This window comes from Mus pahari, chromosome 2 (assembly GCF_900095145.1).
Source record: "Mus pahari chromosome 2, PAHARI_EIJ_v1.1, whole genome shotgun sequence".
NCBI lineage: Eukaryota > Metazoa > Chordata > Mammalia > Rodentia > Muridae > Mus > Mus pahari.
The window spans coordinates 163,205,357-163,225,270 of NC_034591.1; the positions used below are offsets into that span (position 1 = coordinate 163,205,357).

The following is a 19,914-nucleotide window of genomic DNA, read 5'->3' on the forward strand; positions in this document are numbered from 1 at the left end:
TGTTCCAGGCATGGATCCCTGCCTAGCTCTATCCCAGAATACTTTCTACCTACTAGACATCCCACCTTCTATTCTACCCTTTCCTATAGGCCATAGGTGTTTTGTTTTGTTTTTTTTTAATTTACAAATGATGCAACCATACAGTACATAAGAGATTCTCTCTACAGGGAAAGACTTCATAGCAGTTATTTCAATATAAAGAGAGGAGATTTAAAAAAAAAAGCCAGTGGCACTATTGAAAGCTGGTAAAGAGAGAGAAGTGATTACTTATACTAGTTGGTCAGAATGCCAACTAGTACAAACACTAAGGAAAATAATTTATCCCTTTCTTTAAAAAAAACAAAAACAAAAACAAAAACAAAAACCAAGAAAAACTGAAACATGGGACCAGCACATGGGCCAGCAGCCATACTTCTAAGAATTTGCCCTAGAACAGAGTGCTATTAAAAAAAAAGAACTTGTACATGAAGCCAGGTATGGTGGTGCACACCTTTAATTTCTGCACTCAGGAGGAAGGGGCAGGTGGATCTCTGTGAACTTCAGGTCAGCCTGGTCTACAGAGCAAGTTCTAGGACAGCCATGGACAGCCATGGTTGATTGTCGGGAACTAAAAAGGGGGTCCAGGGGGAGAGGGGGAAGAGGAAGACCCACACCCCACCAGAGTTCCACCTATGCTCTGGTCAGTCAGGCATGGGAGGGCTGTTATCTACCTCCCACTCATCCCCGGGTGGGCATCTAAGCCTCTGACCCACTCTTCCGGGGGTGGCAAGGGGCAGCCCTACCTAGGAGTCCCGGAGCTACTTTGCTAAAGCCACCAGGGATATGGGAGAGAGGGTTGAGGGAAGAGAGGTTCCCAACACCGGCAAGAGTGAGTGCAGAGGATCTTGATGAGACTCTATAGCTTTATTATAGAAAGGCAGGGAAAAAAAGAGATGGGAGGGAGAGGAAGGCTAGAGAGTAAGAGTTAAGTAAGAGGGAAAGAGGAGAGGAGGGAGAGAGAGGAGAGGAGAGGAAGAGGGAGAGGGGGNGAGAGGGAGGGGGTGGGAGGGAGGGGTAAGAGGTAAGCAGTGAGAAGTTAGAGAGTGAGGTGGGGCTGAACAGCGCCCTTCTTATGGTCTTTACTGTTGCTAGGTAATGGGAGGAGTTTAGCCTGAAGGTCAGAAGCTTGAGCCATTGCCTACCTTGACTTCTAGCCATGCTTCTCTTGTGGGGTGGCTGTGGGGGGCGGTAACTTAGGCAGGGGCCAGAGTTCTAGGAGCATGAGGGAACACCTACTGTGTCATGACGGTGAATTATCACCCTTTGGGGTTCAGACCTCAGCTCAACTGGAGACCAGCCTGTCTGTGCACAGCCCAATTCCCCACAGCTGACAGAGAAAACATGTCTTGGAAGAGGGGATTGGAGGGAAGAGGAAACAAAAGTAGAGGAGAGGAAAGAAAAAAACTTGTGCGTGGGTGAAGTGGAAATTTCTGGTTTCTTTGGAAACTCAGTATGTAATGTGATGTTTTCCTGGAAGCTGTCTTATGAGAGGATGTTTTGCTGAAACAGACATATGAGAGAGCAAGTGATGTTTTCCTGGAGCAGACACTTGAACAACACATCATGTTTGGAAAGAGTGTAAGTGGAACCCCATAGTGAAAGGATACTGGGACACCTTGCAACACTTCGCTGGGCTTCTCTGGGCTACTTTGAGCTTCCTTCTTTGCTGGTCTTCCTTCGTAAAGAGAAAGGTGCCAAAGAGCTTCTCGTGGCATTGCAGCTGATTCTTGCCCCTTCCCCTCCTGCCAATTCAGCAGAGCCGTGCAGTTTCTGCTGGTTTGAGCTGCTGCTACTGATTCATGTCTGATACTTACTATTGAACTGGACTACTGATTTGTGTTTGATATTTGCTATTGTACTGTACTACCACTACTGATTCATGTTTGGTGTTTGCTATTGTACTGGACTGCTGGAATTCTGACAATGAAGAGTGGAATTGTCCTCAAAGAACTACTTCTAAACAGGCCCACAATCCCCTTTTCCTATGTGCCTTCTTTTCTCCCTACCTCTAGCTGGTGGGTTAGAAGGAAGGTTGAAGCATTTAAGAACCCTAAAGTAGGTTTAGAGAAAAATCTAAGCCTACAGGTAGCACCCCACTTTGGGTACCAGCTGTTAAAATAATTTTTAAATCCATTTTTCCTTTCCCAGCCCCAGCTCCCAGAATGACAACTTGGAGACTAATTATTATTAAATGCCTTGGCCATAATCTTTGGTTCATTCCCTACCCAACATGTAACTTATTTAATCATTTAAACTATTCTATGTCTACCATATGGTTAGTTATCTCCCCTTCAGTCCAGCCTGCTTCTTTCTTCACATCTCTTCCGCATAATCCTGAGTTCATCTACCTACTGGTTTATATCCATCTCCTTGGTTCATTTCCCATGGCTCTCCTAAATCTCTTTTATACTCTCACTATTACCCAAAACCCTCTCTCTTCCTGCCACTGACACATTTCCCATTTCCTGCCTCCGCAGATTGACAGGTGGTGCTTACAAGAGATTCTCTCTACATGTGGGTGTGTGTAACTGTATTTCTCACAGCCTAAACCTGAAAACAATCCATCTGTTCTTCAGTAGGTATTGGGATACATTGTGTGAAGGTGTGTCTCTGTATGTTCAATTGTTAATTCTATACCAGCAGTAAGCTAAATGTTGGCAGGATCTTGGTATTGTTATTTCTATTCTATTTCAGGCCCATCACCTGTCTCATATTTTGTAAATACTCATTCTTCCTCACCTCCTTAAAGCAATCTAGAATTGTATCTGATTGGCTGTAATAAAGATCTGATAGCCAGTAGCTGGGCAGGAAGTGGAGGGCAGAAGTTCCGGTGGGGCAGAAGACTGAGAGGAGGAGATTGGCCAGCAGACATGTGTGAGTAGAGAAAGCAAGCTAAGCACAATGAATGAATCCTTCCTCTCTGCTTCTTTATAATGGATATGATGTGATTAGACATTTTAAGCTCCTGTTGCTGACTTCCCTGCAGTATGGACTGTAAGTTGGAATTGTGAGCTCAAATAAACCCTTTCCCCTCCAAGTTACTTTTGTCAGAGTGTTTTATCATAGAAACAGAAAGGACCTAAGACATAATGAAACACGCATCAACTTGAACAGATGTGCAGAAGACTACAAGGAGAATGCCAACCTTAAACTCAAAGATCAAAGGATTAACATTGGAGAGAACATAAGGGAAGTGGGTAGAGATATCATAATATAACCTGATCAAAATATCTTATCAGTGCTGACATTCTGGCTGTGAAATTGGACTATAGTTGTAACATGTTATTGTCAAAGGAAACTGAATAAGATTTCATGGAATCCATCTTATTCCCTACAATTACATGTGGTCCTATAATTGTCTCTAAATAACTTAAAATGCAAAATTTAAAAGCCACATCTTCCCATGAAAATTTTCCTACCTTTGGAGCACACTCAATGTGCTGGTTAGCCCTTTATCAACTTGACTCAAGCTAAGGTCATCTGTAAAGAGGAAGCCTCAAATGCATCCATCAGACTGGCCTATGAGCAAGTCTGTGATGATTTTCTTGATTAAAGATTGACATGATGAGTCCAAAGGGTCAAGCCCACAACATGTAGTGCCATTCTTTGACAGGTGAGTAAGCCATGAGGGCAAGCCAATAGCAGTTCAGTTTCCACCTCCAGGTCTCTGCCTTAAGTTCCTGCCCTTACTTCATAATGGACTGTGACCCAGAGTTGTAAGAGAAAATAAACCCTTTCCTCCCCAAGTTGCTATTGGTCAGAATTTTTGTTATAGCAATAGAAATCAAATTAGGATATTCACTAAAGACAATGTTATTAAACTAAATACAACAGGAAAAGTCAGCATAAAACTGTAAGCTCAAACTTTGCTCTCATCACACTTTAAGTGACTTGCCTTAAACTGTAATTTAACTTACCTATGGCTCATCATGTATCCCTTTTTTTTTTTTTATAACTTTGCATACAAGAAAATCAACATTTAAAAATGCCCTCACTTTGTTGACTTGACTATCCTGTCTAAGAGCTGTCATGAGGACTTAATGAGATAAATGCCGGCATACCCAGTAAATGTTGCTACAAATGCGGTGTGTTTAACTGAAAGCTACCTTAGTCTGTCTTTGCTTATGCAACATACAGTGTGAGGCTGTGTCAATCTGTTAAGTACTGAGGGAAGAAAATAAATGAACACAAGAGTGATGGAGGTCTGAAGTAGGATGGCCAAAATAGGAATGGCTGAGAAAGGTATGCAACAGCTCATGCGTATAACCAACAGAATTGTGTGGTTAGGTAAGAATAAAAAGTTAACTATAGAAAGACAAGAACAATTGTAAAATTTTAGCTTTGGTGGCTTTTAGGAAGTCACTATCGAAGGCAAACTGGACTGGGATATGGAGGCTTCTTTTGCACATGCCAGCTGAGTGTTTTGATAGTTTCTTCAACTACAGACAAAAAAAAGTAAAACCTACATCCCTATTCACAAAAGCTTGCATGGGAAGAGAAAATGTCAGCTCTATACCCAGAGATGTCTCATGGACTGTTCTGCTAGGGGCTATGGCTCAGGGTAAAAATAATTGGTATGCTTACAATTTAAAATACCAAAGTAATGTCTATATGGGCAATGCCACTACAGTCTATTTAAGTATTTAACACCTTAGCCATCCAAACAGAATATCACCCAATTGTCTACCCTGTTGATAGAGAGTAGCTTATTTATTAATCTGTTAGTGGTTCATATGGTATAGAGAAAATGAAAGCTAATAGCTCAGAGCTGAAAACTACCTAGAGCCAGGCCTGATAGTGCAAAAGCTATAGTATCTGCACTGGAAGTGGTAGAAGTAGAGGGATCATGAGTCCAGGGCCAGATTCAGATACAGAACAAATTTGAGGCTAGACTATATGAGACCCTGTCTCAAAACACAATAGTCTGTGGCCATAACACCCAGAATGCATTTGATCTCATCTAACTTAAAACAAATAAATCTTACAAGTTTACTAGAACACATTTAAAACCACATTAAGTAATCTGTCAGTGAGTGTTATTTAGCTTATGCACCTCTACTCTAAAAGGGCTTATCTCAGCAGGACTCTGAATCATGGTGCCTGGTGAGAGCCACAGCTTGTACTTTAGTACTATATTAATAAATGTCAGTGGCAATAGTTCTTAAAATAGCACAAGTAACCAGAACACCCTGAGCAGACTTTCCCAAAAAAATGTGACAAACTTCCTGATTAAAGAAGGAAGGCATTTTAAAATTCCTAATCTCAGCTGGAGAGATGGCTCCTTGGGTAAAATGCTTGCTGTTCAATCATAAGAATTTCAGTTCAAATCCCAGGTGCCAAGGGAAAACTGACAAATAAATTAGCTCATTAGGACCTGTAATTCAAGACCTCAGGAGGCAGAGACAGGCAGATCTCTGTAAGTTCTAGGACAACTTGGTATACATAGGAAGTTCCAGACAGCTAGGAAACAACCTAGTCAGCAAATCTATTGTTAATTGGATTTAACCGGAGAGAATAAAAGTTGCCAACAGGGGCTGGTGAGATGGCTCAGTGGGTAAGAGCACCCGACTGCTCTTCCAAAGGTCCGGAGTTCAAATCCCAGCAACCACATGGTGGCTCACAACCATCCGTAACAAGATCTGATGCCCTCTTCTGGTGTGTCTGAAGACAGCTACAGTGTACTTACATATAATAAATAAATAAATCTTAAAAAAAAAAAAAAAAAGTTGCCAACAATATTGTAAACACGTTGATTGTGTGATGAGGAAGACTAAATAAACTAAAAGCTTGAGAAAGATCTCGAGGACCTGATAGACTAGCTGCTTCTGAGCACTGACTTGCTGTCAGTCATTATTTCATAATATCAGTACCTTCCCTATGTACTTTGTGTTCTGGACTTAAAAATCAAAAATCAAAACAATTTTCTGCCTTGGCAGATGAGCTGCATCAACTGATAAGCAAAAATATTTCTCCAGTCCTTCACATATTTCTAAATATTATAACAAAGTACTTCTGACAATAACTCCTTATAGGAACTGAAAAATAAAATATTTAGTAACTAAGATTTACATATAAAATATAAAATATGAAAAAAAGAAAACTATAGCATATAACATTTATGTGCCAGGAACTGTTAAGTGTTTAGATATTTCCTTAGTAAAATTTACAACTGCACCATTACACTGATCCTGTATACACATGGGAAGATAGTCTTTAAAAACACGAGGGAGGGAAGAAAGGAGGAAAAGAGAGCTCAATCCTAGAGATAAAATAGCTAGCCCAAGGTATTAGGAGTAGCAGAGGCAAGATGTAAACAAACAAACAAAAAAAGCCTAAACTTTTTGATTACTCAGCACTTTGTCCATAAAATTAAACCAAATATTTTACAAAGAACAGAGTGCACATGTATATCTCTTACTATGCCTTTTTTTAATACACACAGCAGACAACAAAATGTAGCTAAATGGAGAATTTGCCCTATAGCAAGGAAGTCATAATATGTTCAGGAAAATATATAGTTCGGCTAGTGGAAAAGATCCATCCTGTTTGGTAGGTTTTTTGTTTTTTTTTTTTAAACAGGGCTTCCCTATGTAGCCTTAGCTGTCCTAGAACTTGATCTGTAGACTAGACTGGCCTCTACTTCAAAAATCCATCTGCCTCTGCCTCCCAAGTGCTGAGATTAAAGGTTTGTGCCACCGTTGCCCAGCTACATCCATCTTTTAATTCGATACTAATCAGAGAAAAATGACCTTAGAAGGACCTAGACAATATAAAGGTCTAGCACCATGAATCCATTAATTCCAGAATTGTCAGGGATAAATTCTTAACTCTCAATCAAATGTTTATGCAAAGAGAAACAACTGAAGGTGCAGTTTAAATTTTTATTGAGGCACAAGGAAGCATGGTAACTTATCTGAAGTTGAGGCATTCAATTCAGTAAGCTGACCATTAATACAGTTCAGGATTAAGTACAAACAATACACATTCGCTGTGTGACTAGCAAGGCTACATCACAATTCATAAAGTGCCAGATTAGTGCTAATTATCATTCTGCTTCAAAGTTTTCACATAAAAAGGAAAACAAAAAAATAAGGACCTCCTTCTTTCTCTAGGAACAAAAATATTTTTCCCAACCAGTCAATCACTAGGGCAAGGACTACTTTTCCTTGGATCTACTAGTGAGAACTTCATTCTTTTATTCTGAACTGAATTTTAATCTTGATAAAGAAGATAGCCTGAAAATGTAGAGTATTTCCAGCTACTTCCATAAATCGCTCCCCTGTGTAAGCGAAGCCATATCTGGTCTCCCTGGAGGAGCTGGAGAATGGCATGGTTGCTTGCTGTCTCATGGTCTGGAGCACCATCGTTGGCATAGGCTGACACCAAGACCTCCTCATTCTTCATGAGGTTGACATACAGCGGTACATTCACAGCCAGCTTTAGCATGTGAAAAATGAACACGTAAGTGCCATTCACTGGGCAATTGAATCTACCAAGTTGAAGATCAAAGGTCTCTCCCAAGTTGTTCAGGAGAAGATCAAACACAATAGGTTGGTCTAAAGTTCCAGGAGCCAGATTGGATGTTCTGGCAGCTGAGAAGGCAACTCGCATTTGCTGAGGCAGGGGATAGATGTGTACTGGCAGGATGGCGGCTGCTGGGCTTGTCACTGGCACATCCACTGGGGTCATGCTCCGAGAGTCTCCTAGCCCAGAGTCTCCACTGTTAAAAGTCTCGCTGTCTCTTTCTGGGCTGCTCACCTGAGAGGAGTCACTCCACCCTGCTGTTCATTAATAACAGTGAGTTTTTCAGTGAGGCCTTAGCTTAGACAGGATATTTAACATTAGCTACTGAAACACAAGATTCTAAAACAAAAGCGATAAAAATGTAGTCAGAAGGTCCTAGGTAATGTTGTGTTAATTGCTTTCTAGTTTTTAAAGGTCGAGAAAATGCAGTCCTCCTGAAATTGAGTAATTTACCAAAACTCATCAATATCAGAAAACTAAAACCAGATTTGGGTATTTTTTTACTTATCTACTTCCATAATTCTCATTCAGTGAATAATTTTCTATTCAAAGTAAATAATATAAAAGGGCTCAAGAAAATTTAAGATTAGCTAAAAAGACATAGAAGTACCAACTACTAGCCATTCAGAGATGTTGTGACAGGAGGACTAATCTCCAAGATAAATGCTTGGTTCTCATTCCAACTTATAACTGTTATAAAATTATATGCCTCTGTGTGTGTGTGTGTGTGTGAGAGAGAGAGAGAGAGAGAGAGAGAGAGAGAGAGAGAGAGAGAGAGAACACATATAGGTGTGGGTGCACATGTGTATACATATAAAGTCCAGAAGTTTGCATCATTAGCTTCCTTAGACCCTATCCACCTTTTTTTTTTAGACAGAGTCTCTCACTACCCCTGGAGCTCATTGATAGCTAGACAGAATGTCCTGGCATACCTCTGAGATCTATAACCCTACCACTAGGAAAATAGAACCCAGCTTTTTACATGTATGGCAGGAATCTCAACTCAGGTCTTCATACTGCATAGTAAGCAGTTTACCCAACACAACCTTCTCCACAGATCTGAAATAATGTTTTGGGTGCGATGTAAAAAACACTGCTCAATATGATGAGGACCATTTTCTCAAAGTAGAAAGGTTGTTTTCCTTTGAAATTTCTCTCATTAGTAATTCTTTTTCAATTACACTGAATCATTTAATGGTCTCTTCTCATTTTAACATGTGTAAGTACACTGCCCTGTGCTTTAACTGCTGCTTATTCAAATCTATCATTGCACTAACACAAGCACAAGCGTCATTCATTTTAAAAGCCATCATTCTGGGGACTAGAGAAGCGGTTCAATGGTTAAGGGCACTTGTTGCTCTTGCAGAGGACCGGGGTTCAGTTCCCAGCACCCACATGGTGGGCTACAACCATCTGTAACTCCATTTCCAGGGGATCCAATTCCTTCTTCCAACCTCCAAAGGAACCACCAAGCATGCACATGGTGCACAGACAAACATTCAGGTAAAAAACACATTTAAAAAAAAAAAAAAAAGAAGAAATCTTAAAAAAATAGTTTTTAAAGCCATCTTTCTGAATCATCAGACTCAACCTAAAGTTAGCATAGGAAATTGTGTCAAAAGTTAAATTATGTTCACATAAAGAAAATAACGCTTTTTAGAAAACATACACAACTAGACTGACAGTGTTAATACCTTTCCTAATAGTCTACTGCCTCATTCCATTCCGGTTAGCATTGAATTTCAATTTTGGTTAGCAAACTGAAAACTTCAAGAGAGAAATGGTGAAAATATTGTGCTTTAGAGAGAAACTGGTAGAGGATATAGTGAAGAAAAAGCTTGCTTTAGGTAAATCTATGCAGATAAGTACCCTTACCTCTTGAATTTGCCTGAAGTCCACTAGATGTCCCTGATGTTTTATAACATTCCTGGAAATTATCCTGAAATGAATACATGAATATTTTAACTGGGCACAAAAGCTAAAAATACAGATTGATTAATTAATTAGCATTTAGGGAACAAGTATAGTGCTGAGTAATCACAGAAGCAGACAATGGCCTTTGTCACTCATCTTCATAAAGGACACAGTATAGGAAGAAAAGCACACAAATTCTTCAATATAACCCAGACTGTAAATCAATGTAAAGACTAGGGACAGAGAGAAGTCTTAGTAGATGAAGACAGTAGTAACCAAGCCTGACTGAATCCCCAGAATCCACATGACAGAGATAATCCGTGCCTACAAATTTTCCTCTAACCTCTATACATATACCATGGTGTCCACACACACACAGTAAATAAAACAAAGTTTTAAAAGAAAAACACTGGTGTAGTATGTTAATCTAAATATGACCGTGATAGAAAGTTTACAAAGTTTGCTGAAATGCAATGTGTAAACCCCTATCAGTCTTGTCAGATATAAGGAAGAAAATTTGCTGAGTGGTCAAATCCAAATAAACAATACAGTTAAACTTGTAAAGATTAACTCTGCAATATATAACAGGTAAGTTAAATTGAAGGCAATTTAGTAACACTATAAGATACAGAAGCTTGGGAATTTAGAAAAAAAGTTTGCAATCCAATTTTTATCCCATTTACTTGCTGTGTGACCACAAACAAGAAATTTAACCTCTGAACCCTTTTCCTATAAAATGGAAGAGCAAATGAGCTTATGTGAACATGATTAAGGTCCTTTCAAACTCCATCCTCACTTGATGATAGGAAAAATGTTTATGTCTAACAACAACTGTTCCAAAATTTAGCAGCAACAGCTATTTCTACTTACCTTTTGAGAGTAAGCTGTTCCAGGATATTCTCTAGCTTGCAGCTGCAGCTGGCTGTAATTCCCACTTGAAACTGAAGGAAGTCCTCTGTAACTATCAAAACCTAACGAATTAACAAACAACATACATAAAATGTTAGGAAATTCTGTAACTATCAAAACCTAACGAATTAACAAACAACATACATAAAATGTTAGGAAATGAAGTTCAATAAACTCTGTGGCTTTAAAAGTTAAACTGGAGGGGAAAAAATAGGACAGATCTTACATTGTCACCATTAGATATGTTTTCTTTTTCTTTTTATCAGAATATGAAATTTTATTACTGTATTTTCCATTGTCAAAATTTATAGTTTTAGTCTTTCCTTTTTGCCTCTGTATAGGGCCAATGGAGAAACACTGGCTACTTTAACAACTTAAAGTAGACTCCAAGACTATCACCTACAGCATGACCTTTTTGACTAAATCCAACAACCAGAACCTCATCATTTTCCATCAATGGGGATAAATGCTGTGATCATCTTGCCATACTTTTTTTCTTTTTTTCTCTTTTTTTTGGTTTTTCAAGACAGGGTTTCTGTGTAGCTCTGGCTGTCCTGGAACTCACTCTGTAGACCAGGCTGGCCTTGAACTCAGAAATCTGCCTGCCTTTGCCTCCCAAGTGCTGGGATTAAAGGCATGCACCACCAACCCCCAGCCATCTTGCCATTCTTGATGAGCTGAATCCTGACACACTTTCTAACAGCAAAATTTGGCTATTTGTCTTCAACCCCTACTCTTTCCAGCACAATTCCCTTTGCATGAGAAGCACCTGTAAAAGGATAAGTAAGCCCTTAAGGCTGTGCCCAAGTGGGCTTGTGTTTCTTGTATTGTCATGCCACTTCTAGTCCTGTCAGATACTGTGGAGCTTCCTGGTAGTACAGAGACCATAATACTTGCCCATCTTGCTGGCACCATGGACCAGAGCAAAAGAGATATGTGTCTTTAAGTAAAAACATACTACAATGTTTCTATAGCAAAATACACATAATTCTGCTGGCTATTTATTTACTTTTCTTGATTTTTCTAGACATGGCTTTTCTGTGTAATCCTGGCTGTCCTAGAACTCATTCTATAGATCAAGCTGGACTCACACTCAGAAATCCACATGCCTCTGCCTCCCACATGCTGGATTAAAAGCATGTACCACCCCACCCAGTATTTTCTCCTGACTTCTAATACTGTTGAAACACAAGTTGTGGTTGGGCAAAGATGGGACTAATGTACTTAGGCACTTAAAATCTCAGCATCAAGAACTTTTGCTAATATCACCACAATATAAATGCCACCACAATACTTAGAACCGTAACTAAATCTTAGAAGTCCACTATATGGACTCAAATTCTCTTGTTATCTGAAGTATAGTTTGAAAGTAACCTTCAAATGAGCTTTGTCTAATTAGGGAACATTTTAAGAGTTAAATCAATCAGTAAAAAAGTACAATTCAAACATGAAAATCAAAATCCCACATGAAAACCAAGCTGATGAACTTCCCTTCTTTAGTAAATCACAGAATTAATCCTCTTTGCAGACAGCAAGTTAGGTTTGTGCAGAGAATAAGTATACTAAAATACTGGAGTGCTGGAGAGATAACTCAATGCTTAAGAGCATAAGTAAAAAAACAATTCATCTACTAATAGACAATTATAAATGGGAATGACAAAAAAAGAACAAGAGAAAAGTCAAATTTCAATCAGGCTAATATATAAATTAAAATAATTTAGTACACTAGATTAAAAGCATACCTTTGTAGCCACCAGGAGACCGATAGGGATTCATTAGTAACCTCCCTCCATGTGAACACCCTCTCAGAGCCCCCCGACTACTGATAAATGGCTGAGCAGGTCTGGGAAACATACTCGTGGGTGTTGGGTAGAAGGCAAGGCTGCCATTGCTTACTTGAACAGTCCCATCAGGATGGTAACCTGCACCTTAAGAGAAAACAATTTAAAGCCAAGAATTAAATGGGTCCAAAGGCCCCATTTGTCAATATATATAAAAATATATTGCTATATGTTTTATATGCATATATATATATGTGTGTGTGTGTGTGTGTGTGTGTATATATATATATATATATATATATATATATATATATATATATATATATCAACACCTCTAACAAATATTTTCTCCTTTTAAAAACATGCTTATGATTAATAAGCATATGAGGAATAGAATATTACTCAGTTATAAAGGGGAAAAAATCTGGCCGGACGTGGTGGCTCACACCTTTAATCCCAGCACTTGGGAGGCAGAGGCAGGTGGATTTCTGAGTTCGAGGCCAGCCTGGTCTACAAAGAAGAGTTCCAGGGCAGCCAAGGCTATACAAAGAAACTCTGTCTGGAAAAAAAAAAAAAATCTGGCACACGTCACAGTATAAGTGAGCTTTACAGGGGTTATATTGAATAAGTATATGATGCCAACTTACATGAGGTAGGCAGGGTAGTCAAATTCAAACTCATAAAGTAGAATGGTTGATTCCAGGGGCCAGTAGAAAATGAAAAGGAGTTAGTGGTAAGCAGATATAGAGTTATAGCCAGTGTGGAATGGGTGATGAATGCACAATTCAGATGTGGTATCATATCTGTGGGAGGATGTTTTTGTGTACTGTGTATTCAAATGCTGTCTTCTGTACTCAGGGATCTGGTGGCAGTCCCTACTTTAGTACTGTCATTATGTTGAAGCATCTCTTCACTCAATATTTTTTAAAACATTGTTCTTCACCATCTTCTGATTGGCTAAATAAAGGGCTGTGCAGCCTACTGCTGGGCAGGAGAGGAAAAAGTGGGACTCCCAGGCTCAGAGAGAGTGTTTCAGGTGGGGACCCGGGGAGTCATCACTGGGAGGTGAACAAAGAAGGAGGTGCCAGGTGAGACTAAGATGGCAGGTAACAGGCCATGTGGCTGTTAAGTAGGCCAGGCCAGCATTGTTGGGTTAGATAGCCTAGAACACACCCAGCTACTATGCCTAAAGTTTATAATCAATAAACAAACAGAGGTTTCCATAAGGTTATTCAGAGCAAGAATGGGCCTAGAAAAGCCCCTACTTTTACAAGGTGTAAAAATGTTAAGAATGATGCCAGGTATCGTGATGTATGCCTTTAATATCAGTCCTTGGAGACAGAGACAGGTGAATCTCTCTGACTTTGAGACCATACTAGTCTACACTACAAGTTCCTGATGCACTAGGGCTACAAAGTAAGACATCTCAAGCTAAAAATTCCAGACCCAAGGAGTAAAAGAAAATCCTAATTTTGGAGAGGGGTGGGGAGTGGGAGGTTCTCATGTAGCACAGGCTGGTCTTGAGCCAAGGATAATCATGAACTTCTTCTTATCTTGGTGTCTCCAACTCCCAAGTTCTAGGATTGTAGCCATCGTCCATCATGTTCAGTTGATGCCAGTGTTGAAGATGAAACCTGGGCCTTCTGGCATGTTAGACAAACACTTAATAGCTAAAATACATCCCTGGACCATGAATTATAATCTTACTAGAATTCAAAATTGAGAAAGTTTATGACCACAGTATCTGTTAGGTAATACAGCGTCTGTTAGTAATGACACAGTGTCTGTTTCAGCAATACGGTAACAGCAGAATGAGTGCCTCCACAGCAAGATCTGGGATCTCCCCTTAACCTCTCACCATTAAGGGAAAAGCACCCAGAGGCTCAGCTCATTTGCTCAGCATGTCAAGGGCTTCAATACCAACACTACAAACCTACCAGTGCTTCTGTATTAAGAAGGAAAGTAATAAATTAAAAAAAGGAAAAAAATAAACAAAAAATTTAAAAAGGTTACCTATGCTTTCAACATTCAAAACAGCTTTTAAAAAGGTTAAAACTGTCTATGAGCTAACAGTACAATAGCATTTATCTCCTCACTTTAGTTTTTATTTTCTATAAAACCATCATCTGTACTTAGGGGGTAACACAGTATAAAACAATAGCTTCACAATCTTGACCAGAACATCTAGAGGCCCCATCTAGCTCAGCCTCTGTCTAGATAATGAAAGCAATCAAACTTGAAATCAAGAGCCAACAAGACTAAAGCAGCCACTCAAGTTCTACCTCTTCACAGTTCAAATTAGGGGACTGAAGAGATGGTTCAACAGTTAAGGGCAGTTCCTGTTCTTTCAGAGGACCCCAGCGCCCACCACCAACAAATCTTAAAAAAAAAAAAAAAAGGCTGAGGGCCAGGCACAGTGGTACACAACTTAAATCCCAGCACTCGGGAGACAAAAGCAAAGAAATCTCTGAATTCAAGCCCAGACTGGTCAACAAAGCAAGTTCCAGGATACGCAGGTCTATACAGAGAAACCCTGTCTTGAAAAAAAAAAATCAAAAAAACAAAAAACAAAACAAAAATAAGACAAATAAAAAACCCTCAAAAGATGAATTGGTAGGTAAATGTTGGGATTTGGTTCTAATGCTTTGTCTTATTTCGGCTCCCAAAAGCCATGTTTCCAGACCTGAGGGTCCCTGTCCCTAGCTAGCTTTGATTGGTAATTAGGAATTGCGTACAGCCAATGGCTGGGCAGGAAGACTGGGCAGGACTTTGAGATTACATGGGCAAGAGACAGGGGATGGGGGGGGGGGAAGAAGCGTATCGCCATAACTCGGAGGCAGAGGGATCAAATTTAAGAGCTGCAGGAGAGAAACCATCCAACAATGTAGATGGAAAGAGGATGTGGCCCTACGGGGAGGCTCCCCAGAAGACAACAAGCAGATATAAAATATAGATGTTAAAAGATGTTAAGCCAGGAATACTGGAGGGAAATGTGTGCTAGCCTCAGAGAGGTTTAAAAGTGCCCAGCCCTTGAGCTAGTCAATGCATATAAAAATTAGCTGGTGTGTGTGTATCTTTCATTCGTGAATCCACAGAGATCTTGGGAGGGTACAGCATGTACCCACATGAGACCCTCCAGGAGCCAAAGTGGTTTAACTAATTCTCCACTAGAGGTAAACTTAACTAAATGGAGGAAAATACATCAAAACTCCTTACTACCTGAGAAACATTAAAGAGGTAAGTATTTACCGCTGTAAGGCCACTACAGACTGTTTACTTAAAAAGCTACCGTCTAAGTCTTCAGAAGGGCTATAGAGGGTACTCCAGTAAAGCACCAAGTTGGCATGTGATACTTATAAAGAATATATGCAGCGGTCTTACCAGTCTCTGAAGGCTGAGTTGTCTGGTCTATGTGTACAGCTGGGAGCTGGCATTGGGATACTGTCTGTGTACTTGATGAAGTAAAATTTTGATTGTAGCCAGATGAATAAGGAGATTCTTTCATTTCTTGTTCTTTCCGTGGAGGCAGAGGTGCATTAACATTAAACACCTTAAAAGAAAGAGCACACAAAACCACTGGGTATGGTTCAGAGGAAGTGCCTCAAAACCATCTGTACCACTACACCAGATCCTAAGGCATTAGATGGGCAAAGGATTTGAAGAGACATTTTTCCAAAGATAACAAACACCTAAGACAGAGAAAGTCTGATCATCCTTAGTTATCAGGGAAATGTAAACCAAGACCACTACGGGATATCAATTCATACCCTCTGGGTCCACCATTGTCAAAAGATAGAAAGCAAGACTAAACAGGGAGCAGAGAAACTGTAATCTTATTACTGCTGGAAAGGTAAAATAGTACAAGCACTGTGAAAAACAGATGATGGTTCCTTGTGAAGATAAACACAAACCCACTAATTTCATGTCTAGATATTCTCCCAAAAGGAGTAAAAGTTGAGGCAGAGGCAGGCGGATTTCTGAGTTCGAGGCCAGCCTGGTCTACAAAGTGAGTTCCAGGACATCCAGGGCTATACAGAGAAACCCTGTCTCGAAAAAAAACAAGAAAAAAAACAAAAAAAAAAAAGGAGTAAAAGTTAAGAGTTGAGGGGCTGGTGAGATGGCTCAGTGGGTAAGAGCACCCGACTGCTCCTCCGAAGGTCAGGAGTTCAAATCCCAGCAACCACATGGTGGCTCACAACCATCCGTAATGAGATCTGACTCCCTCTTCTGGAGTGTCTGAAGACAGCTACAGTGTACTTACATATAATAAATAAATAAATCTTTAAAAAAAAAAAAAAAAAAAAAGTTAAGAGTTGAACAGATATGAGCTTAGCAACATTATTACTAATAGTAAAACGTCAAAAAAAATCTAAATAAAATGAGACAAGTACATTATTATTCAGCCATAAAAAGAATGAAAATATAATATATATTACATATCAAAAACATTATGTCAGTGAAACAAGCAAGTAAAAAAAAAAAACAATTGGGAAAAGATGAGATGACTCCCTGGGTAAAGACACTTACTGAGCAACCTTAGTGACCTGAGTTAATCCAGGTAAAGGTAGTAGAAGAGAACTAATCCATTATAATTGTCCTCTGACTGCCACAAGCAAGCTGTAGTGCTTTGCACATGATAATAATAAATAATATTGCTTTTGAAAAGAAATATATGGTTTCATTTCTACCTAGAATAAGTAACTTCATAGAGGTAGAAGTAGAATAGATGTTCAAGGAGGGGGAAATACTGGGAATTATAATCTAATCGAATGTTCTAGTTTCCCTTCTGTTACTGTGATTAAAAACAAAAAACAGGGGCTAGAGATATGGCTCAGCGGTTAAGAACACTGACTGCTCTTCCAGAGGTCCTGAGTTCAATTCCCAGCAACCACATGGTGGCTCACAACCATCTATAATGAGATCTGATTCCCTCTTCTGGTGTGTCTGAAGACAGCTACAGTGTACTTACATATAATAAATCAATCAATCAATCAATAAATCTTTAAAAAAAAAAGAAATCTGACCAGTATTTTATTTATAAAGGATTTGTATGGCTTATACTTCCAAGTTACAGTTCATCACTGAGGCAAGTCAGGACAAGAACTGAAGCAGAAACCTGAAAGTAGGCCTGCTGTTAGCCCATGCAACATTACATCTCACCATGAAGCTCAATCAGTCAAGGAAGTAGAGTAGAACCCACAGGGGAACGCTGCAAGACAGCTTGCTCCTAAGCTCTTGCTAACCTAGCTTTCTTATTCAGCTTAAGACCACCTGCCTAAGGATAAGCAAACACACACACACACACACACACACACACACACACACACACACCCCACAGGGAGATGAGAGGGCTTTCTGGGTCCTCTTACATCAATTTGCAATTAAGACAATGCCCTACAGACAAGAGCCCACAGGCCATTCTGATCTCAATAATGTGCCACCAGAGGTTACTTCCTTCCAGGTAACTCTGAGTTGTTTCAAGGTAATAATAGCTTGTGACTTATTTAACCTACTTAAACTGTTCTGTCTGCCACATGGCTAGATACCTCTGACATACATACATCTGACATCCTCCAAGTCTGGGGTAAATCTCTTGCCTCTGACTATCCCCCAGAGTTCCAATCTCTTTACCAGAACTCCCACCTTCTACTTTCTGCCTTTTGCTGCTAATGGGCCATCAGCTTTTTATTGACAGATGATGCTTCCACGCAGTACAAAAGAGATTATTCCTATGTCAGGGTGTAATATTGCATGCCTTTGAACTTAAAAGGTAGAGATATGAGCCTCTCTGAAGTTAAAGCCAGCCTGATCTACATTGGGAGTTCCAGGCCAGGCAGGGCTATAGTGAAACCATATCTCACATAAATAAAGAGTACCAAATCAAGGAATTCTTCCCTCTGAGTTACTGGTCAAGAATGGTTCAAAACAGCACAGGGTACTGCCATTACTCTGGGTTGCCTACCATAACAAGATAGTAGGACCCTATGGCTGAAGATACCACTCATTTGGATGCAGGACATAAGAGAAATCAAACTGACTAGGAAACTCTCCCTTCTGGATGACTTACACAGTGCTAGAAGTTTCTACTGGAGCTACTAGAGGAGAAAAGACATCAAGTCTCAACTGGTGATGGGCCCTGCATGTTATAATACCAACCTGGCAAAAAGAGCCAACTAGCGCTATCATGGCATAATGTTTAATAAGGTAACCTGCTATTTTCTGACTGGATATGAAGCCCATACCACAGCATGGACTTCATGCCTGATACTATAAACCTGGTCAAAAGCTACTGTTAGTGTTTTATGACATATTTATTCTGTCATAAATCTGTCAGATTTTTAAATATTTATATTTATAACCATAGACTTATTTTGCTTTGAATTTTGATCAGAGAAGTGTTGAAGAATATTTGATTACACTGTATTACTTACTGAAAAAAACCTGTTCCTAGTTGTGGTGTGACTCAGACCTTAGCACACATCTTTAATCCCTCTGCCTATAATACAGGCATGTCCTTAGTACATATCTTTAATCCCAATCAATGAAGATAAAGATAGTTGGTAGAAGAAAGCACCCATGTTTTAAAGTGGTGTCTTGAGTGGCAGATAAAGTGATGAATTAGAGAAAGATTTGACAGAACAAAATATGCCTTACTTTCATGAGAAAAGAGAGGAAAGGGAAAACACTTGAGGTTCAGAGAAAGAAGGGAACAGTTTTACCAGGACAATTTTACAGAGACAGGTTAAAGAGAGAACAAGCGAGACACAAATAAAGACAGATGAGCCAGAGAATGAAAAAAAGCCAGAAGATTTGAAGAGATTGCTAGAAATTAAGATTATATTTGGTTGAAATATAGTATGTATCGACTCCTTTTAAGGTATTGTACCTATAAAATTCTTTAAAATGCAATGTTGCATTCTAATCCTTTAAAAGCTGCTATTATAAGCTATTTAGGATAATTAAGAAGTTAAATATTAACACAAGTTAATATTTAATCAACTAAATTTATGGTCATGTTAGATACTAGTCTAGTTTATTATAGAAATATATTCCCTTGGTTGAACATATAATAAATATCTAAAAATGAGCAATGTTTGCCTATTTAAATATAAGATAGATGGATAGATAGATAGATAGATAGACAGATAGACAGTCTTCAAAAACCTCAGAGATCCACAGAATATGGCATTTAAAGATCTTTTATTATTTTAAGGCTTTTTTGATAATGAACATGTCAGCTCCAGGAGTACCTCAATTCTACTTCAAAGATGATGATTAAATGAGCATTGAAGAACCTCCATATGGAATTTGCTTCAAAAGTGGCAAGCTAGCCATTGGACAAGAAATTATCCTTATTTTAACTGCTGACAATATGATGTCCAAAATGGACCAAAAAAAAAAAAAGAGGGGGCAGGAAGAGAGAGAGAGAGAGAGAGACAGAGACAGAGACAGAGAAAGAGACAGAGACAGCCCCATCTCTGACATTTCTATAGTTTTGGAAGGTGTTTGCTCTGCACTTCCTGTATACTCAGGTACTATTTATTCCTTCACAAGTCTCTGATCGGGTTGAAGACTACATAATTATAATCTTATAATACTAGTATTTATTCTATCTTGGTGAGTTCAGAGTTTTATACCTAAATCATTTTCTATCATAACTTGTATTAACAACCTAAAAGGGCTGGTGAGATGGCTCAGTGGGTAAGAGCACCCGACTGCTCTTCCGAAGGTCCTGAGTTCAAATCCC

The 19,914-nt window shown here is 39.2% G+C and overlaps 1 protein-coding gene and 1 pseudogene across 7 annotated transcripts in view; both read right to left on the bottom strand.

The window, feature by feature from the left end:
• Nucleotides 1-6,905: 6,905 nt before the first annotated feature.
• Caprin2 (caprin family member 2) overlaps nucleotides 6,906-19,914 on the bottom strand; it is a 51,668-nt gene continuing 38,659 nt past the window's right edge. For 5 of the 7 annotated variants that reach the window (XM_029535468.1, XM_029535471.1, XM_029535470.1 and 2 more), the window contains 5 exons: nucleotides 15,549-15,717; nucleotides 12,129-12,314; nucleotides 10,348-10,448; nucleotides 9,439-9,502; nucleotides 6,906-7,820 (listed from right to left, as the gene is read on the bottom strand). In XM_029535468.1, coding sequence (XP_029391328.1) covers nucleotides 7,252-7,820; nucleotides 9,439-9,502; nucleotides 10,348-10,448; nucleotides 12,129-12,314; nucleotides 15,549-15,717 — 1,089 coding nt within the window. In that variant the 3' untranslated portion in view covers nucleotides 6,906-7,251. The remainder of the gene's footprint in view (nucleotides 7,821-9,438; nucleotides 9,503-10,347; nucleotides 10,449-12,128; nucleotides 12,315-15,548; nucleotides 15,718-19,914) is intronic. The other 2 variants (XM_029535469.1, XM_021190093.2) reach the window with 2 other exon arrangements.
• LOC110316088 lies at nucleotides 10,692-11,287 on the bottom strand (annotated as a pseudogene).